Genomic DNA, 22826 nt, shown 5'->3' on the forward strand with positions numbered 1-22826 from the left:
TCATACTCTGTATGCCGTTATAACCTACTTTTTGTAGTTGACTATCTTGATCATCTTCTAGGACATAATTTTAATAGCTGCATAGCATTCTGTTATGTGGGCATACCATAATTTTCATAGCCAGACCCTTATCAAAGTTGTTTCCTTTTTTGTTGGGGTGTGAGAGGCTACCATTAAAATCATGCTGTGACCCCTCAACGAGAAATCTTTGTGTACTTGTGTAGTGGTTTCCTTAGTATAAATTTTGAGAATTGAAATCCCCAGGTTGAAGGACGTACAACATGTTCAAGTTTTTTATTAAGACTACAAGCTAGTTGTACTAATTTCCATTTCCACCAGCAGTCTGGGAGAGTTCCTGTCTCTGTGTGCACGGAAAACACATTCATTCAGCAGACCTGAGTTGCCATAGACCTCGTCGCTTACAAAAGTTGTAAAAAGAATTAAAATTGTAAATGAATCCTAAAGGAAGTGCTGGGTGTGAGGACATCCACATTTAATTTTAGAAGTCCAGAACAGAAACACAAACAGTAAGAAAAAATGAAAAATCAGGCTTTGTGGTTGTGTGAAGCTCCATCCACTGGCCATCACTCCACACATGTAAAATCTGGTGGTTCTCAGGGGCCTGAGGCAATAACCTTGACTTCTCAGCACAGGCTGGCTCTGAGCATAAAAATCTCCACTGCTATTACTGCCACTGACCTTTGCAGTGGAGAGTTTTATCTGTTTGCAGCGCAAGGCTGGTCATTGTTAGTTTGCCTGGGTTCTTTGTTGTTTTCCCCTAGATCCATAGAAACAGAAAAAAAGGCAGGGATTTTTTTTTTGAATTTCTTTTTTCAATTTGTTCTTATTTTGAAGTAATTTTAGGTACAGGAGAATTGCAGGAATAGTACACACAGAGTTATATGTTTCACCTGCTTTCCCTAATGTTAGCATTATGTATAAGCATAGTCAAATTATCAAAGCTGAGCAATTACTATTGGCACAATGCTACTAAGCTGCAGGCTTTATTCAAATATCATTGTTTTTTTCAATAATGACCTCTTTATCGTTGTTATAGGAGAGTGGGTAGTTTTTTAATGTTGCCAGTTTAGGACGTGGTAAAGCAGAAACCCACAATAAGAAATATATCCAACACTAGGAAGAAACAACTTCAAAGAAGCTGTCCATAATTTTCCAATCAATGTAACAAGTGAGTGTGCACTGACTAGGCCCATGTTGATCGGGTCACCATCAAATCCCAGGCAATGCCCTGAGGTGTATTTATGGCCCACACACACAGTTCTATATCTTGCAGAAATCTTGTAGAAAAGCCAGTTTTCAGCCCCTCTCTATCTATCACACTTGCAACCTGACTCAATTGACAAAGTCACAGAGACCTGTGTGCCAGATGAATCTGGGCTCCACTTTACTTGGTTTGGTGACTTTGGCTAAGTTACTTCATTTCTTTGAGTTCAGTTTCCACCTTTGAAATGGGACTTTGGTTTGTGAGGAATAAATGAAATAATATATTCAGCACCTTGCTAGGCCCATTGCAATCATTCTGCCTAATGTTAGTTCAACGACAAAGTCATTCTCAGAACTAAGAATTTTCTCATATGATAATCTAGACCAGTGTTGTCCAATAGAACTTTCCATCATGATGAAAACATTCTATTTCTGCCCCATCCGGTATGGTAGCCACTACTCACATGTGGCTATTGGGCCCTTGAAATGTGACTAGTGCAATTGAACAACTAAAGTTAAATTTAAATAGCCACATGTGGCTAGTGGCTACTGTATTCAGCAGCACATCTCTAGACATTAGAGATTTGATTTGAAGACCTGAGCAAAGAGAAGCCAGAAGTCTGAGCTAAGGCAAAGTTATTGTTGGGACAAGCCAATGGGCAGAGGTGGTTGGTCTTTTGTGTGATCAGAAAAACCAGAGGGACATTCAGTGGATCCAGGTCCTGCTAGGTCTAGAAGGAATGCCTGGTGGGGTGATAGCAGGAGGCTTGTGGCACTTTCTTTTGCCATGCAACAGTGCCAACAGCAGCAGCATAGGGTATTAAGGTGATTTTTAAGTTTGGAGTTACCATTTATTTTGGAAGCCAATAGTGGAATGGAAGAAAGCCTTAGGGCAATGCTAAAACCCACATATCTCTAGCTGGGGCTAGGGATCCTGACCATACTGGCAAGAGAAAGTTTGCACATCTTGAACGAAATGGTAAACAGTGGTTCCCTGGAACCTGTCTCCAAAACAGTCGGGGGGGGGGGGGGGGGGGGGTGGTTTCAGGTGACACAGTGAGCTTGAAAATAAGAGTAGAGAGTGCAGCCCTCCCAAGGAGACCTGTCTCTTCCAACAAGACATCTTTGGTAGCCCACAGCTCTATGTTCTGACCTCTTTGTGCTCTGATATTCACTCTCCATGGAGGGTTTTTAAAGCACAAGAACAGTCTAAGTATGAAAAAATCAAACAAAATTTGGATGGGTTAACCCTACCACACTTTCAGGGAAGAACAATGTTCAAATGTTCAGTTAGGATCTCTTCTCCTTCTCCCCACCTGCGAGAGTGTGTTTTCTTTGACATTTGAGCTCATTCCCCCTGTCTCTGATGTTTTCCTCACTGCCCTTTTTGCCTCCTCACTGAAGCAAAAAGAAAAGAGCCTCAGCTAATTACTCTCAGATCAAATAATACTGGTTATTGTAATTGGTCATTGTCCGAAAACACTGAGTTCTTCTTAGCCCTGAGGTTGCCTGGCACGGCTTAGTTAGCTAACTATTCCGGGAATGTCTCTATTATCTGTTTTACTTTGTAAAAGAAACTAGGGATTTGTTGAAAGCTGGTAATAAAAGTCTGCCCTGGTCTGAGCTGAGACTGCGTGGAGAGGGCCTGGGAAAGCATGACCTCCATGAATCAAGTTGCCCCCCCCCTCCAATAGCCACTCAATGATGTTATTTGGTTTCTCTGTGTTAGAGAATAATAAACCCACTAGGTTTTCTTGCAGGCCAACACTCCCTCATTCTCAGGGCCTCTGGCATGGTCGAGGGGCGCAAAACAATTTTAATGACCAAACTCTCTGAAAGTAAAATGGTTCATAGAGAAAAACTAACAGACTCACGAGTGGCTGGCTCTCCCAGAGGCATCTTCCTGGGGCTTGTGGCCCCAGAGATCCAGGTGCTGAGGGCTGTGTGTTCAGTGGACTGAGGCCCAGGGAAATGTTCCTCTAACCCTGCTTGAAAGATCAGCTTTCCAAGGTGGTGCTTACCTGTTCCAGATGTTCTGAAGACTTTGAGGCTTAGGAAGTGAGAACCATTCTGGAAAGCACACACAGACACATTAAAAACCAAATATAACCCTAAAATCCCATTGCCAAAATATTATTAAAATTCTACTGTTCTTGGTGCGCCTGGGTGGCTCAGTTGGTTAAGCTGCGACTTCAGCTCGGGCCATGATCTTGCAGTTTGTGGGTTCAAGCCCCGTGTTGGGCTCTGTGCTGACAGCTCAGAGCCTGGAGTCTGCTTCAGATTCTGTGTCTCCCTCTCTCTCTGCCCCTCCCCTGCTCACACTCTGTCTCTATCTCTCAAAAATAAATAAACATTAAAAAAAATTAAGAGAAAAATTCTACACATTCTTCTTGGTTCAGGCAAAGAGAGTTCAGGCACCAGATAGGCAAAGTGAACAATGTTTAAGGCATCTTCTCACTGTGGATTTTTATGATTCTGTTGAAGGTCACTATTACAGGTTGAATTGTGTCCCCCTAAAATTGATACGTCAAGGTCCTAACCCCAAGTGCCTCAGAATCTGACCTTATATGGAAATAGGTCATTGCAGTAATAATTAGTTAAGATGAGGTCATTGGGATGGGCCCTAACCCAATATGACTGGTGTCCTCATAAAAAAAGGGAAAATTTGGATACAGGGACAGATGTGTGTAAGAGAAGATGTTGTGAAAAGACCCAAGGAGAAGACAGCCAGCCACAAGCCAAGGAGAGAGGCCTGGAACAGATGTTGCCCTCAGAAGGAAACAATCCTCCCAACACCTCAACTTTAATTAAAAAAAAAAATCTTTATTTATTTTTGAGAGACTGAGAGAGACAGAGCCTGTGCAGGGGAGGGGCAGAGAGAGGAAGAGACACAGAATCTGAAGCAGGCTCCAGGCTCTGAGCTGTCAGCACAGAGCTCAATCCGGAGCTTGAACCCACGAACCGTGAGATCATGTCCTGAGTCAAAGTCAGACACTTGACTGACTGAGCCACCCAGGTGCCCCCCAGCACTTCAATTCTAGATCTAGCCTCCAGCACTGTGAGACCACAGATTTCTGTGATTTAAGCCACTGAGTTTGTTGTACTTTGTTACTGCAGCCTTAGCAAACTAATATGGTCACAGTATTCACTAAAGTCAAACAAACTTTTAACAACTACTGTGTGCAGAACAGTACCAAGTTCTGGGAGAATACAAAAGAAATCAGAAGAAACCTCCCCAACCTCGCAGAGCCCACAATTCATTTGAGAGAACAAAGTGTGCATGTGTGCACGTGTGCACGCGCGCACGCACACACACACACACACACACACACACGAAAAGTCACGTGATGAACAATGGGGCAAAGTCTCAAAGGCTCAGAAGTGGTAAAAAGTGATGGGTCTAATTTTATATGTCACTTACAGTAAAAATGAAAGTGAATTCTGGCTTGAATAACCCCACATGGATGATGATGAAGTTTGTCATTTTCTTTGGAGCACTCTTTACAACGTTCACATGTGAACACATGTGTTTCTATGATTCTTGGTATCGACACTATTTAATCCCAAATAAAACCACCAAAGAAGGGGACAATTTCTCATCCATTCAAGAAGTACTAACTGAATGCTTACTCTATGTTCAGGGGATAAGAGTTGCTGCAGGGGCTATAAACTGAAGCTCCTTATCAAATCCCTCTATTTCCCACTCCAGATTGAGAAGAGAGTATTTCAGCTCTCATTTAAAATGATGTTTCTTCCTTGTGCTTTTCTTGGGCCTGAAATGTAAGTGTTTTGTTTTTAAAAGAACTCTTCTTCCCGCTCTTAGAGGAATGGAGTACGCCAAGACTGTTAACCCAACAAAGAATTTATTCATAGTTGGGCAAAAAATGATTTTGATAATACTGGCATATTCATGTCTGTATATGCATTAAAAACAGACCTGGAAGACTATGCACCTGATAGGGATAATGGTTCTGGGTTTACCCCTGTACTTCTATGCTTATTTTCTTCAATGTATTTTTCTTAAAAACACATGATTTTATAACTTCAAAAGTAAGTTCAGTTAAAAATAAATAATTTATAGGGGCGCCTGGGTGGCTCAGTTGGTTAAGTGTCTGACTTCGGCTCAGGTCATGATCTCGTGGTTCACGAGTTCGAGTCCCGCGTCGGGCTCTGTGCTGACAGCTTGGAGCCTGGAGCCTGCTTCTGATTCTGTGTCTCCCTCTCTCTCTGACCCTCCCCCCATTCATGCTCTGTCTCTCTCTGTCTCAAAAATAAATAAACGTTAAAAAAAATAAAAAAAAATAGAATGTATAGACTTTGTAGAGTGAAAGGAGTGTTCAAAGAAAGTGATTTCCATGGAGTTTTCAAGGTCAGATGTAATCAAATGAGAACCACTTTGCTGGAGGTTTATAGTCCCAGATGGGCACAAAGGGAAGTGCTTGTATATATACTGCTTCATCACTCTCTATTCAGGTGATCGTGCCTAAATACAAATAACCAGTAAAAATAAGAATATCTGGTATTTGTTTAGAATGTTTATTTCCAAACTACTTTTGGCTGCCTATTTACAGTTCTTCCCTGGCCAAACAAAATTAAAATATTTCCTCATTCAGTCATAAATCAATTTCCAGGGGCGCCTGGGTGGCTCAGTTGGTTAAGCAGCCGACTCTTGATTTTGCCTCAGGTCATGAACTCATGGTTCATGGGTTCGAGCCCTGCATTGGGCTCTGTGCTCACAATGCCACCGAGACTGCTTTGGATCCTCTGTCTCCCTCTCTCTGCCCTTCTCCTACTTGTGTGTGTGTGCTCTCTCTCTCTCTCTCAAAAAAAAAAAATGTTAAACCAATTTTTTAAAATAAATTTCCAATCAACATAAGGAAATCCATTTCAGTGCTCTCCCATGTTTTGTTTTTCTGGTCCTACATACAGTCCTTGTGCACTGTGTTTTTGGGTCTTCAGTATTTTAAAGCTATTTCTAACTTAAGTGTTATTCTTTAGAAACATGGGTTTGGAATTAGCTGAATTAGGGCTTGAACACTGAACCTGGGGTTTGAAACTACTGTGTCAGCTTCACTGAGACCTTAAGCAAGATAGTTTAACCATAGCCAGACTGTTTCCTAAACTCAAGTTGGAGGTCGTATTCATCTCACAAGGACAAAGTGATTCATTGAATTCATTGAGATTTCTGAGGTAATGAATGTAAAGTGCCTGCCTTGCAGCATTAAACAAAATAAACCCTGTTCCTCTTTTTCTTCCTTTGAGAAGTGATGAGCAATGTAAATCCTGTGTGGTTTGGACCCAGGACCCGGGTTTTGAGTTCATACTATGCCACTTACCAGCTGTGTAACCTAAGGGTATTGCTTAGGACCCCACAGGCCCATCTGCAGAAGGGGGATAATTATTATTTCTGCTCTTTCGGGTTGTTGTGAGAATAAGGATGGTAGTAAGTGTAATGTGTTTCCTCACTCTTTTGCCTCTTTTCTTTCTGCCTCTTCTCTGGTCTGATGTGCCATGGTTTTCCTCTCTACTCTTGCGTCTCAGCTATTTCTGCCTTATTGTTCTCCTTCAATAATTTGCCATTGCATCATAGTGAAATTCTAACGTGCTATAAGCTCTAGTTCTTACAAACCTCACTTGATTTCTTTTGAATCTTCAATGTGGACCAGAGGTGTGTTTCTTAGCTGTGTGCCGTAGTAACATGAACAAAGGCCCAAACACAGGTTCAAATCTCCCTCCTGCCACTTGTGAGCTCTGGGACTTGAGGGAAATTAACCTCTATGGTTAAGTAACTCAGAAGTTTCCAAATCTGTAAAATGGGAATACTTTTCCAGTTGCTTGGAAGGATTAGATAAGATGAAGCACTTGGAATATGGTAAGGGCTCAATAAATGTTAGGCTTATTCCTTTTTCTTTTTTTTCTTCTTGTTTTCATCTCTCGTTTTGGAGAGGCAGCATGGTCTACACAGTGGTTCTCAGACTAAGCTGCATGTTAGCATCAACTGGGAGAGTTTTGAACCAAAAGGAAACCCTGGCTCCATCCTGCAGAGTCTGATTCAATGAGCCTGGGGACAGCCCAGCATTGGTCTCTTATTGTGTTGTTATTATTGTCCTTAATGATCTCCAGATGTTTCTAGTGTGCCTCTAAATGAGGCAGAAGGTGCTGGTCTAGCAAGGAGGGTAGGGTCGACCACTCATCAGTGACTTCCACACACTTCTCTGAGGCTCATTTCCTCAAACAAGCTAGTTGTGAAAATTCAGTTAATCAGTATCTGTAAAAATTGCAGAACATAGTGTCTGGTGCATACTTAATATATTTTTCAAAGATGTGAAAGAGGAAGCATGGCAAGGGAAAGATCAGTCCTCATAAATTCTGCCTGAGAGTTGTCCCAGGAGGCAATGTAGTAACATTGAATTTGAGGCTCCATGTCTTCCAAGACTGTGCTTGATTCTCTTCCCCCATCTATTTTGTAGCTACATTAGCTGAAATGGAGGGATTTATGTGTGTAGAGTACAGTTAGATTGCTGTTTTGAGGCACAGCTAAAGCCCAATGCTTGCTCCCCCTCCCCTGCCTCCACTCTCCTGGAGATAACCTGATGCTGGATGACCTTGCCTCTCTCCCATTGATTTTTCCCAGTAGTTAAGCTGCAAGTGATCAATGAGAGAATGATCCACAAACAGATAGGCATCCTACACAGCACCATTTCAAGCTTGTTTCTCTGGCTTCAGTAGCCTTTAAGATAATAGGTCTATAGGTAGCTTATTTTCCTTCTCTTTCCAAAAATGATGGTAAATCAATAGACTAAATTTTTCTCCATCTCCTCCTTCTACAATTTTCTTTTTCTTCATAATTACTTTAATAAGAGTTCTCATCTGAGTTCAATTAGAATTTGAGGTAGGAAAAGTGAAGAAAGTTGCAAAGGGAAACTTAAAAAGCTGAACATATTAATTTCCAAACTAAATGGAATAAAATTAAAATGAGGGCAGAAGTGTTGCTACCATAATACAATAATACATTTTTTTCCGTGAATCTTATTTCATAAGTGAAATGAGAAAGCTCTTTTCACAACAGATTCAAGTCAATAGAGATTTGCTGGTTGATTGATAAAACATCACAAGAACCATCTTGAGTCTTAGCTCAAGGTAAAACATTTTCTGGTTTCTATAGTCTTACCACAATCACCCTAAGGTTATCTTATAATGCAGCCTACTGAACTACACCTCTGGAATTTCCCAAATACAATGCATTCTTAAGATACCATATATTTAAATAGTTGATAATGTTGTTAGCCTTATTTCACTATCTCAAGCAGTAACCTTAAAACTGCATTGCAAAAATCTGTAGCTCTTCTCCGACCTCCCTCTGCCTTAACCACACTCACACCCTCACCGCTGCTTACTTCCTTGGTCTTTGGCTCAAGGAGACTAAACTTGGCTCTTCTGGTGCTTTACATTACCAGGCTTTAGATTCTGTTTGGGCTTTGTCAGTAGGATGCTGAAAGTCCATGATGCTCTCATGAGGGGTGCTCCGTGGCATTTGAACCTGGCACTCCAACTCACATTTATAGCTTATCACTTTTCTAACCCTGCATCAAAATTTTCTGTGGATTCTAAGAAAATATTCCATCCTCTGAAGCCTCTTCCTAAGGTAATGGTCTCTGCAGAGGAAGCGGAGGCCAGGCCTTGCTCCTGGTAGGTGGAGAAGGTGAAGGGAATGGGCATAATCCAAGTCTCTCATCTCCCCGGGCAGGGGGTGGAGGGGAGTACCATGTTTAACATCTGTCCACCTCCACAAATGATGTTTGAGCTATAACTTGGTCATGGCTTTTGGTGCATATGGTGTTTGGTGATGCATCATTTGACATTTACACTGCCCCATAGTCTCTACAAATGTTTAAGGGCCACCACATGTGCTCAGCCCTGGCAATGAACAGACATATATTGCCTGTCCCCCAATGAGCTTATGACCATACAATTTTCATGGTATTATGATTATTATCATCTCCTGGTCTTCTCCAGCCCCTCTGGCTGTTCCTTCTCAGCTTCCAAAGACCGCTTTCTGCCTGACCCTTCGGGACTGGTGCCCCACGTTTCTATCATAGTCTTCTTTCTCTTCACACTTTCCCTGGGGTAACTGAATTTACATGGGGGCTTCAAATACCACTTTAATCAGATTCCTTCCAATTTTGTATTTCTACATTGGACACTTATAATCACAAGCCTGTATTTCTGATTGCTTCTTAGATATCTTCATTTGGTGGTCCCACAGATATCTAAATCTCAAAATGTTCCAATCTTATACTCATTACTTTCTCCACAAATCTGTTCCTTCCCCCTTTCTTTTCTGTGCCAGTGAATGGGGCTCTCATTTACCCACTAGAATCCCATCAGTTACAACCTCCCCTGGACTCTAACTACCCAGATGCTTTTTAGATTTGTCCCTTCCATTCCTTATCCATTGCCACTGCTCTAGTTGACACTCGTTATTTGTCTTCTAGAATCTATACTTTTTTATTAATTTTTATTTTATTTAAGATTTTATTTTTAAGTAATCTCTCCACCCAACATGGGGCCCAAATTCACAACCCTGAGATCAAGAGATGCATGCTTTACCAATTGAGCCAGCCAAGCACTCCTGTCTTCTGGAATCTAAGGCATTGCCACATTGCTTCTGATCTCCTTGCTGCATATCTGATGTCTTAGTGATTGACTTTGTTGTGTGTCGTGCAGACAGACTTGGGTTCAGCTACACCACCAATTTAATTTTACATATGGTATTCCAAGCAATTTAGTTGCTGTTGTTGATCATGATAGCTTTTTGTTTATTTATTTTTTTTATTTAAACTTTAGTTAACATACAGTGCAATATTGGTTTCAGGAGTGGAATTCAGTGATTCATCACTTACATACAACACCCAGTGCTCATCAGAAGTGCCCTCCTTAGCAAGCAATTTTTAAATTTAAATCCTTCCATATCACTTCCCTGTTAAAAATTATCCAATACCTTCTCTTTGCTTATTGGTCAAAGTCTAAATCCTTGGGATGATTACAAAGAACTTCTCAATCTAGTTCCTGTCTACCCTTCCAAGTTAATCTCCAGCAATGTACCACTACAAAGCTAACATTCTAGCTTCCTTGAGCAATTTACCTGCTTGGTACAATATCAAATAAACCTGCCTTCTTATTCCTTTGTGTCCAGTTCCATTGTCTGGAATGTCCTTTCCCTATTGCTCACCTGGAGAATGCCCACTTCATCATCTTTGAGACCCAGCTCTGTCTCTTTCTCTCAAAAAAAAAAAAAAAAAAAAAAAAAAATCCTAAATTTCCCAGGCAAACTAAGGGGGCCTTTTCCCCAGTGTTCCCAGAGGTCCCCAGGGGATGCTGCTAGAATAATACTTTCCAGGTTGTATTATTTATATCTTTCCCTTGTAGACTGTATTCTTTGAAGGCAGGTATCAATGTCTTATTTATTTTTTAATCTCCTAGTCCCTAGTACCTAGCATTCATAAATATTGGTTAAATGAATGAAAAATTGATGCCTGGATAAAAAATAAAAATGAAATAAATTTACTAAACATTATCCTTAAAATGTAAAAGGCCCTCAAGAGGGCCTACGTTCATGTCTTGCTTTGTGCCTTACAGAGATGGGTGGAAGAAGGCGCTGGCCTTGAAGGTAGGGAGGAGACTCTAGGTTGAGCCAGTTTCACAATATTTGGGATCTTAAGGCCCGTTTTTTTGAAATGAGAAGGAATATAGCAGGGTTTCATTAAAAAAAAATTTTTTTTTTACCTGCTTTCACTCATTTGCAATTTTTCCTAATCTTAACTACTTTAAGATCATCTAGTCCTCCTCAATAAAAACTAATAATTGCCACCAAATAAATTAAAGATGAGAAAACTAAAAATAAATGTAGAAACTAGAAGAAACTATTAATGAAGATCAAAGTAGGCTGTGTATCTAAATGAACTTCACTGACTGATTAGGGGGACGGGTTAATAAAGATGTTAATAGTAACTCCCCAGGAGCTTTCGGCAGCCCTGCAGAAGTGCAATGGTAATGAGCCCAATCAGGGTTCACAGATTAGCTGTAGCAAGCAGGGGCTGCTACAGTCCCCATCCTGGGATCCCATTCACATTACATTCCAAAAACATGTCATCAAGCTCACAGATTCTAAGACCAAGTCTAGTTAGAAGGACATAAGCATTTGGAGATGAACTTGGAAAGTGTTATTAGCTGATCCCCAGTCTAGGACATTAATTACCATATCATCATATTTGCCCTTTAATAGCTGGAAGGTAAGATGGAATACAGCTGTGAGCACCACCTTGAAATCCAAAAGGTCTGGATATTCTGAAGCACCCCCTTCCTGGCTAGGTGACCCTAAGATAAAGTAGGAATGATACCATTGCCCCTATCTGATAGGGTTGTTGTGAATCAAAGTAAAACAGTGTGAGTAAAGTGCCTAACTCATAGTTAGTGCTCAATAAACAGTAGTTATTATTACCCAGAAATAAGGTGAATAATAACTTACATGTATGTCCTTGGTCAAGTGTGTAGAACAAGGATTATTAGAGTCATAGAGGATGTGATTGGAACTAGAATTGCACGTTTTCTGACTCCTGATCACTGATTTCATTTAACAAATATGTATTAACTCACTACTATGTACCAGTTAGGGGACATGTGTTAAATACTAGAAGCACTAGAAGTGGTCAAGTTTGCTCTGTAGAAAACTTAAGTATTCTTTCTACCATACTAGGATTTCGGTGAAATCAATAAAGATGATACTGATGCCTTCTGTGATTTAGTAGCTTTTACTAGACACCCATTATGTAGCACATAGACACTAAGGATTCTGCCAGGGAAGAGCCCATGTCATAGCAGGCAGGAATCTCACAATAGTTTAAGTCAGGGGTGCAGAATGGAGCCTTCACAAGAGATGGCCTTAACAGGTACTCACACTGACTTAGGTAAAAATTTGAAAACTGAGGGTTGGCTTTTAGAGAGTACAAATTCAGGCAAGGTTTAGGCCTAAGCAAGCTAACATAGAAGTCAGTTCTGGCACTGGGAGGTGTGCCTAACATCTAGAGGGAAGCTAAGAAATCTAAGGAAGCTAAACATAAAAACAGGTATAGCTTCAGTTCTCACATACCTTGAACCCTGTCAAGTCACTGAACCGCTGAATGAACCTCCATACTGGGTAAAACAGAATGGGAACTAACTTGTTTTGTGCACCTACTAGAAGTTAGGAATCGTGGCAGATGAGGTTCAATAATTTCACTTATGTCTCAGAACCACCCTGCAAAATGAGACAGAGGGATGCAACATGCCCAATGGAAAGAGAACAAAGTTTGGTCATGGATTGACTCATCTCCAATCTAGGAAATGCCTCTGGGTGAACCTGGGAGAAAACCTGCCTCCTCATGCATAAAACTGTGCTACTCTTAGCAGCATAGACCCTGGCAGGCAGTGGGAAGGAGGAGAAGTTATGTGTGTTCTGTGCCTGGTACATAGGAACACTTTTAAAATGACAGGATTGCTCCCATTTTGCAGGTTAGGGAATTTCCTCAAGTGCCCCAAGTAGTAAAAGGTGGAGCTTGGACTTGCTGTTTCATGAGGAATTGGTGTCCATAATTAAAACCTCTTCTATCAGTAATTTTCCCTCGTTCAGCCCACTGCATAACTCCCTTGGCTAACAGCTCATGTGACAAAGCGGATGCTGATGCAGATCTTACATTGTGTTCACAGCAAACACACAAAGACATGCTCAGAATCCTCTGAGCGCAAAGCATGGTAGCTCTTTGTCATCCCAAAAGGGACAAGGGTCATTTTAGATTGCAATCATCATCTGTCCCATAGTGGTGTCAGATGAAGTCAGATTTCAGCTCAAACTAAAACATTCCAAGAGTGAGGTTAGATTGCTCTCATGTAATGCTATCTGCTGTCGGTATTCCATGCCCGTTGTTTCCTGCTTCCACCTGGTGGTCAAAAGTTGAAAAAGCAGGCGTCCTGAAAATAACGGCGTCAGCAGGATCCCTTTGCCTATGGTTTATAGTACATCTGATTCTGGGTCCCTGCAGGGCTTTTAGTACTGCTTTCCTGCCTTTTGATTTCCACTGAGTTCCTCCAGTGGAAAATCTTTCCATGTGCAGTGTTCTTTCCTGGGGCTGAAAGAACCAGGATAATCCCGGATGCTTCCCTGCAGCTGAGCTCATGTCACAAATCAGGCATGATTTTCAGCAGATATTTCTTTAAAAGTTTGAAGGCCTCTGCGGACTCTATTCCCTTCTCAATGGGAACAAGCATCAAAGAGACAGGAATAAAATGCTTTGCACGCACATCAGGAACTAATTGCCAATTTGGCAAATGCATTGACTAATGTCATGCACTGTTATTTCTAAATCCTCTCCTGTCCTTGACCCCCAGTATCTAGATGTAAACTTGGAACCATTAGTGGAGGAGGATAAAGTCTTCTGGTGCTTCAAATGGAATTGAGAGGGATTTAAACTCAGCGCTTTTGAGTGTAGTGAAATGAACCCAGCAGTACATTAATGCTAGGATTTGAGCTCACACAGCATGAGCGCTTTCAAAACCCATGTTTAAGGAAGCAAACAGAGCCACGGCAGACCCTTTCAGTGGAGCAAAAGGAGTTGGATGAAACAATCAATGACACATTAAAAACCACAACTGGGCTGCAATCATGTGGGCACAAAAAAAAAGTTTTTCTTTATCACAGGATCTTTGCATCTAATGAGATGGTGACTGGACAACCTCCAGAGGAGTAAGGCCTCCGTTTACTTTCACTGAGAAACGTCTAAATATTTAGTTGGTTCTCCTAAAAGCCTTACATGATTCTGTAGCAAACTGGTCTCTAAGGTATGATCTTATTAGCTCTATATTGCCATTGGAAAATCTATTTAAAGGGAATTCGGAAAAGAAAAGAAGGAAGATATTACCATTCAAAGTATAAATGTTATTTTTTTTTTCTCTTTCAAAATTAACTATTTTTATGTCCTCCAAATACTTAGTTTAGGAACAACACCCTGCCAGCCTTAATTGATTCTAAATGGTTCTCTATTTCTTATATACGCTTTATTCCTATTGGGTTAGTTGGATTCAAAGTGCTTTAGGCTCAAAAGGGGAGGGACTCCTGAGTACATTTGGGGGGGGGGGGGGGTTGGAGGTGATGCTAAGAGCACCAGGGAACTTTGTAAAATTGTCTATAGGGGTCTACCTTTAAAATTTACACTACTGTCTTATATGAGCAGATTTTAGCCAAGACCAATATCCAGTTTGCTCTAAGCTTCTGAGATTCTCTCTGCCGTAAACCCAGTACATCCCAGATGGGGCATCAACTGGAGCTTTAACCTTTTCAGACTTTCTGATAGTAGAATCCCCTCCAGCATGTCGTTCTTTATTATTGCTTCCTATGGACTCTTATTAAGGGATCACCAAAACTTCTCCCCTCCCCCGCGCTGGAGGCCAGCACAGCCCCAGTTCACCGCCAGTTTGATTAATGTGTCTTGGCTAATTGTGTGAAAGATGGCAGGGCTTTAGCAAGTGTGACCAGTTTATTGTTCAGCCAATCACAGGCGCCTCAGTTAGCATGTGAAAAGGGGGTGTTTTGTGGGGGGGGGGAGGGTGAGTGTTCTGGCGGCTGAGTCAAAGGCAGAGCATTTTGGGGGGTCACAGAGCAACACCCACTTCTTTGAGGGGATGTTACTATGCTCTACTAAACCTGTAAACCTCTTACTCAAAGCACTTTTTTCTCCTCCCTCTTTTTTCAAGATCTTTTTTTTCCCATGGTGCAAGCAGGCAAGCCACTGGCTACTCTGCAGATGGAGTTCACGTTCCAGGGTTTTTAATATTTCACTTTTATATTTCTGTTAGAGAATGATCCTGCTGAGAGTCTGGGAATCTGTGCTCGTCAGAACCCCCTTACTGACACTTGGATATATTGCTCTGAAAGCTATCCCAGGAGAAAAGATTAAACAAAAAAAAGCCTACTTTTCAAAGCCTACTTCTCAATCTGCCCACATCAAAATAAGACAACTGGCCCTTTGAAGTAGAGGACACAGAGTTCTCAACCAGCTTGCTTAAAATGGGGGGTAGGAGGGAAGGAAGGAAGGAAGGAAGGAAGGAAAGAAAGAAAGAAAGAAAGAAAGAAAGAGGAAGCCTAGTGTCTAAAATTATATACCTCTCTTCCCTTGCCCAGATTTAATCAGGCACACGAGTCTGAATTGATGATGGCTAAAAACCTACAGTCGTGCTCATTAGTGTCCCAAGAAAACAAGTGTCCAGAGAAACTTGTCCAGGTGGATCAGCACCAGATGTTTTTTTAAACCTATGCAAACAGAAACTGTGTTGTCCTCCTAGACCTAGTCCGGACAAGGTCTGGGCAAGGGTAGAGTAGGCATAGATGGACACTGGATGGTCCTCCCAAGTTCTGAGCTCTCGGTTCCGGCTGCATTCCAAGTTTGGGGGCTCTCACTACTACTTAGAATGAAAAGGAAAGGAATGGAAATCTCATCCAGAATACTATTACTGTTCTCTCTGTGATATTTTTCTGGCTCCCGTACCCTGTTCTGTTCTCTTAATCACTGGAGTTCAAATGTGTGGAAGCAGCATTGGCAGTTCAGTGATGGGGGTGGGTGCGGGATGGCTCAAAGGGTCTTCTCAATCGATATAAGGGAATACTCCTGGAAAAAAAATGATGACCCTTTTAAAACACAGTCTTTATGATTATCAATAGTCCTGACCCCATGTTCAAGATATGCTGGACTTTTAAGATTCACAAATACAGAGTTAGACATCCTCATCGTAGCTAAGTTTACAACTCTCTTCCTTTCATAAGCTCGGCCTGGCCCAAAGCTACACATTGCCCAAACCCATGGAAGCCGGGCTCACAAGTGATCACCCTTCCTAATAAGGAGAGTTTGTGAGAGAGTGTAGATGAATGAATACAAACCCAAGTTCTCAGAGATCCAAGAAGGTACCATATTTGTCTGTGCGGACCCAACACATAATATAGCACCTGGCAGATAGTGGGTGTTCAAAATTTTTTGGCTTATTTGAATTAAATTGAATCCCTAGTAGAAAAACAATGCAAAGTATGAACACTATTGATGTTGGGCCTGGAGAATTCTCTTCATAAATAAAAAATTGCACATTACTTTGAAATGACAGCAAAATGAAAAATGCAACATATTTCTTGCTGTTTTATTGGGACCCAGTTATCTTATTTAGTACAGAATCTGGCAGGGAAGCATTTTGAACAAGTTTCTATCATTATTGTTCTCACCAAGGCATTCTGTGTTAAGGATCACTGCTTATTTGCCTGAACCAACCTGAAACCCAAACGTTTGAAGTTTGGAGGAATAGCATATGCTCACCATGGCAGCTTAGTACTGACATCATCTAAATGGTTTTCTATAACCCATTTGTGACCCTAAACTTCTTATTGCATCCATGGTAGGAAGCTGAGGGTTTCCATTTTTACCTGCAGAGGAGAGTGGGTAGGGAGAGGTATAGGCAGGGTGGGAAAATAGAACCAGGTTCTCCTAGAAACCATGGCAACTGGAGATAGAACCATTGCAGACTGGACCATGGTCTCTACAAGAAGCCTGTTCTTTTTTCTATTTCAGACCAAAAGGACCAGGCATTATTCTAAACCTTATGGCCAGAGTGGCATTTTTCTCAGGTGCTAAACTCAAGCAAAATAGTTAGAAATGGTAAACTATTTGTAAATGACCCTAAGGCCATTTAGCAATGCATATGATCATTCATAAGGCAGCTGAAATGACTTTACAGTTAGTCTTTCACTTGCTGTAGGGTTTTATAACCCCGGTCAGTTCAAGATGCCTGGTTCCCTAGGAATAGTTTGAGTGTAAGTATTATATGATGGAGAAAAGAAGAAAAAAAATCCCCTGCCTCTTTATGTCTTTTGTTAGCGTCCATTTTTTTTTACAAAAATTTTTAAACGTTTATTTTTATTTTTGAAGGGGGAGGGGCAGAGAGCAAGGGAGACACTGAAGCAGGCTCCAGGCTCTGAGTTGTCAGCACAGAGCCCAACATGGGCCTTGAACCCACAAATGGTGAGATCATGACCTGAGCTGAAGTCGGACTCTTAACCAACTGAGCTACCCAGGTGCCCCTGTTATGCTCCTTAATTGCTTTTTAATTTTTTTTCTTTTTACTTCTTTTTTTTTTTTAAATTATAATTTATTATCAAATTGGCTAACATACAGTGTGTAAAGTGTGCTCTTGGTTTTTGGGGTAGATTCCCGTGGCTCATCGCTTACATACAACACCCAGTGCTCATCCCAGTCCCCTCCTCAAGTGTCCTCTTCAATGCCCTTCACCCATTTTCCCCTTTCTCCCACCCCTTAATTGCTTTTTTAAACTTTCTACAATTTATTGATTTCATGAGACCCTTTTAGGATAATCCCATACCAAAGTTAGTAATGACAACAATTTGGAGAAAGTCCATATTTAGTGATGGGTCACTATAAGAACATAAAGACTAGAGAATCTGACTTGAGCCATAATCATGCCAATCTTGTCTTTATCTGTACATATCTACCTCCCCTTTAATCCTGCCAGCAAGAGTTCAACTTTGTTGTAGCCATTACTTGCTTCCCCAGCCTCTGATATAATCCTTTATCCTATAGCTCATTGCTTGTCTCCTTCCTTCAGTGTCAACATCCTTGAATGACTACTGGGTAATCTGATCTCTCTGGCATGGCCTTGGGACCATTTCTCAAAGACTTCCCCCAAAGGCAACACTTCCAACACTTCCAAATCCATTCCCAGGAGCCAGTCTTGGAGGACCTAATGAATGATGAGAATGACTGTTAGGCCCAGAGACAATGGAGGAACTCTTGTGTAAACTAGAAACATCTTACCTGGCCAGTCCTTGGCCTAATGAGACTCTACCTCCCCTCTGTTATATTAGCTTTCTTTTAATACTTTATGAGGTACAAGAACCTAACAAATAAAGTCAATAATAGTCATGGGGCTCAAAAATGAGACCATCTTTTGAGTTCTTTTGAGTCATTGGATATTTGGAAATGGATGTGGAATCCACAGCAACAGTCATTCCAAATTCTTATGCAGCTTGCTACTTGTGTTGTATAGAGTTGGAGAACTGATCTAACCTCAACTACTATTTCAGTGTCCTTCTCATAAAAGGATTAGCAGGGAATATAGGAATCTAAAAATTCATCTAGACCCATCTTTACTGTTGAGTTAACAATAAAAGAAGGCTACTCTATCTGTGTGGCAAATGTTTTCACATTGCTAATTCTCAGAGCATTCGAGAAACTCAAATCAATATTACCTGGATTGTAGTTAGGTAGCTTGGAAACTCCAGGCCAGGTATCCTCTGTAGGGACTCCTAACACCTATATAAAGCCAAAGAAAGACAAAGAAAGGTGGGGCAGGAGATGTGAAAGATCAAGGGGGAATAGGGAAGAATTTGTTACATATGTCACATTATGCCAGCTGATGTACAGGAAAGAAACTTGAGTGCCCACCATTTGCAGCTTTGTGGGCAAAACTGTAGTGTATTCTTAAGGTCTTGTGATGGTCAATTTTATGTGCCAACTTGGCTGGGCAAAGGGAGGCCCAGTAGCTAGTAAAATATTATTTTGGGGTGTGTCTAAGAAGGTGTTTGTGGAAGAAATTAGTATTTGTTTTTTTTTTTAATGTTTATTTATTTTTGAAAGAGAGAGAGAGAGCAGGGGAGGGGCAGAGAGAGAGGGAGACACAGAATATGAAGCAGGCTCTAGCTGTCAGCACAGAGCCCAATGCAGGGCTTGAACTCACGAACTGTGAGATCATGACCTGAGCCAAAGTCAGATGCTTAAACGACTGAGCCACCCCGGTGCTCCAAGAAATTAATATTTGAATCAGCAAGAGTAAAGAAATATGCCCTCTCCAATGTGAGCAGACATCACCCAATTGGTTGAGGGCCCATATAAAATGGCAGAGGAAGGGCAAATTCTCTCTCTCTTTTCTTGAGCCGGGGCATCCATCTTCTCCTGCCCTCAGACATCTGAGCTACTGGTTCTCTGACCTTCAGACTCTGGAACTTACACCAGCATCCCCTCAGTTCTCAGTCCTTTGGCGTCAGACTGAATTATACTGCCAGCTTTCCTGGTTCTCCAACTTGCAGATGGCATATCTCAGCCATAATCATATGAGCTGATTCCCATAATAAAGGATTCTTATGTATCTCTGTACATCCCATTGGTTCTGTTTCTTGGGAGAACATGAATACAGGTCCTGAGCCTGTGTCCTCACTAACTCACTTGTTCTTATTCTGAGGCAGATCATACAGCCTTGCTTAAAGTCATATTCTCATCACTATCTATTGCATGGTCACTATGTAGCAGGATGCTATTTTGGGAGTTGGGAATATAAAGAGGCAGGAATGACTGTCCTTTTGCCTTCCATTAGATGAAAAAAATACACCCCCCACAACAAAAGACATTTAGCCTGAATTATGCCTCAGCATGAGCATCCAGCTGTTTCCCATGTGCTCAAATTAAAAAGGATTCGGATTACTGACCTTTAGGCAGTGGAATGTTGGCTAAAAATGATCCTAAACCTAACTCTAGTCCTTTCTACCAAATTCATCTCACCTTGTTTTCTTGGTGGCCTGGCACCTTGGAATGTGGTATTTGACTTTTAACCAGTGGGTTGTAAAAGTAACAACATCACTTGAAAAAGAGCTCACTTATGCCTTGGATTACCAAATTGAAGCTCCAGTTTTACTTAATATGAAAATAAAAGTGTTTTGGCATACAAAGTCAAACACTTCAGATTTTGGGTAGTGCTTTTACTGTGAGTTGTTTTGTGGGCATCATTTTACCATTCTTTTACCTTCACCTTAAAAGCCCTATGTCAGTTATATCTGGGAGCTAAAATAACATTGTTTCTGCAAAATATTAGTGAAGTATCAGTAGCTTTCACTACACCACTACCCAATATAACTCTTCTTAGAAGCATATCTCAGCATAACTCTTTTTAGAAGCATCTCTCATAGAAAGAATCTAATAAATCCATTTGCAAAATGCTAGATATAGATACCAGCCCAATTGATGGCAGGAAGTCAACTGCCCAACAGTGACTAATAATGATCAATGAAGAATCCAGAATCTTAATGTCTACCAGCTTGCTGACTAGGACTCTGGCTGAGAGGTACATTTTGTGGTGCTGGCTAAGACTGTCCTCAAACAAAAGACACTGAAGTGCTATTTTCCCTCATACAATAAAAAAATCATGCCACCCAGGAAAATCTTTCTTTGATCCATTCCCTAAACAAACTGAAAAGCTACTGAGAGGATTATAGGCTTTTCCTATCAACCACTCTGAGCCTGAGGGAACACTAAGAATCCTGGAATCCATTTTGAAAAATCAACTGGACTAATTCTTCTTTTGTGGGAGATGGCCAGAGGATGGGAAGCTGATTCTTCTTTTTTAACCTACCATCTTATATATTTGCACAGATGTGCATGTAAACAAGTGATTTGCAGGCACCCATACTGGTGGCTGGCAAAGCACAATGAAAAGAACGCAAAGACAATGAAGAAAAAGCGACAAAGGCAATCAATAGTGACCACATCCATATTTTCTCTAAGGTGACAGTTACTAGAATTATTGGTTACTTTGTATTATGTTTAATTAAAGCCAACAAAGTGGATACCAAACAATTTTTAATATTATACTAAAAACTTTAAGCTTGAGATTTTTGAAGTTTAAAAATTCAATCTCCTTCATTCAGAAATTTGATGCTCGGGTTCTATTTGAAAGTTATTGAATTCGTTTTCACTTGAGAAAATTACTAAATCTCTGCTTCGCTGTCTGGGAAACTGAAACCCAAAAATTGTTGATTTATTCCCTCCCTGAAGGCTCTTAAAAGGCAGCCAGTGAGTGCTATGTTTGAAGTCATAGTGGGCTGCACAGGGCGGTTTTCTGCCTTTGTTGGAATGGAAACTGAAGACATTTTGATTAGTGGACTTAAAGCCTGCATAGTTTATTTTATTCTGATTTTAGAACTGTATCTGGGATCATTTGCTAAAAACACTTATTACAAGAATTAGATTTCTAAAAAGTTGATCAGAAAGAGGTGACAGCTATTCAGATGAACACACACACACACACACACACACACACAGGCATTTTAGAAAGACGGCAAAGTAAAGATTCAGAATTTCTCATTTTGTTTTCATTCCTAAGAATGAGAGTGAGATCTCAGGAAAATGTAAGAGATATTGTGGTTAAAGATTAGGAGAGTAGAATGGACCCATTGCTTTCATTTTTTATTTGTTTGTTTATTTTATTTTGGAGAAAGCATGAACAGGGGAAAGGAGCAGAGAGAGAGAGAGAGAGAGAGAGAGAGAGAGAGAGAACTTAATCAGGCTCCACAGTCAGTACAGAGCCCAGTGCAGGGCTCAATCCCGTGACCTTGAGATCATAACCTAAGCCAAAATCAAGAGTCAGATGCTCAAATGACTGAGCCACCCAGGCACCCCAGACCTATTACTTTCAAAGAGCCAACTCTTACATCCAATATCACGGAACCTGAAAGAGCTTTCCTATTTTCATCCATGTAGACCACGTTTAGTGAAACACTAATTCAGGGGCTGTTTGTAATGTTTAAGTTTCTAACCTGCTTGAACTGTAGTAGTATATAAGACAGCACACTGCTGAATGTGGGGACTTGTTCTCATTTTGTCCTCAGAGTGTGGAACGGTGACTGTGGTAACAAAACTGTGTCTCTACCTCAAAATTTTAAAGCAGTTCAAGAGGAGACAAATTTCCTCACTTACACACAAAAACCCCACTCTGGCAATATCTCTCAAGAAACTCATTATCGGAGGCCGTTAGCAAGAATGCTCCAGATGCCTGCTTGAAGCAAGCAAACTTGAAAGGGAACAGGGTCCAGGATAACAACAGTGTAGTTTAAAGCACTTTGACACACACTACAACATGGATGAACCTTTAGAATATAAGTGAAATATGGGGCACCTGGGTGGCTCAGTTGGCTAAGTGTCCAACTTTATCTCAGGTCATGATCTCATGAGCTTGTGAGTTCGAGCCCTGCATTGGGCTCTCTGCTATCACTATAGAACCTGTCTACTGCTTCGGGTCCTGTCTCCCTCTCTGTCTGCCCCTCCCCAGCTCGTGCTTTCTCTTTGTCTCAAAAACAAATTTAAAATAAGTAAACAAATAAATAAATAAATAAAAGTGGAATAAGCCAGACAAATACTGTATGATTCCACTAATAGGAGATACCCAGGATAGGCAAATTCCTAAAGACAGCAAGTTGAAGAGAGCTTACCAGGGGCCAGAAGGCAGGAAGATGGGGAATTAATGTTTAATGGGTACAGAACTTCTATTTTAGTTGATGAAAAACATTTGGAACTGGATGGTGGTGATGGATGCACAGCATGAATGTACTTAATGAATCATATACCTAAATATGGTTAGATGGTAAATGGTATGTATATTTTCCCACAATGAAAAAAAATCACCAAAAAAAGAGAGAAAAATATATGGATGACTATACTATGTGGCATACAAACTACAAGAGACAAAAG

At 40.9% G+C, this 22826-nt stretch overlaps 1 protein-coding gene across 2 annotated transcripts in view; it reads right to left on the reverse strand.

Moving 5' to 3' along the window:
• The window catches only part of CDK15 (cyclin dependent kinase 15), a 78762-nt gene that overhangs the window by 14185 nt on the left and 41751 nt on the right, over window positions 1-22826 (reverse strand). For both annotated transcript variants that reach the window (XM_049615171.1, XM_049615170.1), the window contains exons 10-11: window positions 18560-18623; window positions 3246-3294 (exon numbers count right to left, since the gene is read on the reverse strand). In XM_049615171.1, coding sequence (XP_049471128.1) covers window positions 3246-3294; window positions 18560-18623 — 113 coding nt within the window. The remainder of the gene's footprint in view (window positions 1-3245; window positions 3295-18559; window positions 18624-22826) is intronic.

Source organism: Panthera uncia (assembly GCF_023721935.1).
Source record: "Panthera uncia isolate 11264 chromosome C1 unlocalized genomic scaffold, Puncia_PCG_1.0 HiC_scaffold_3, whole genome shotgun sequence".
NCBI classification, from domain to species: domain Eukaryota; kingdom Metazoa; phylum Chordata; class Mammalia; order Carnivora; family Felidae; genus Panthera; species Panthera uncia.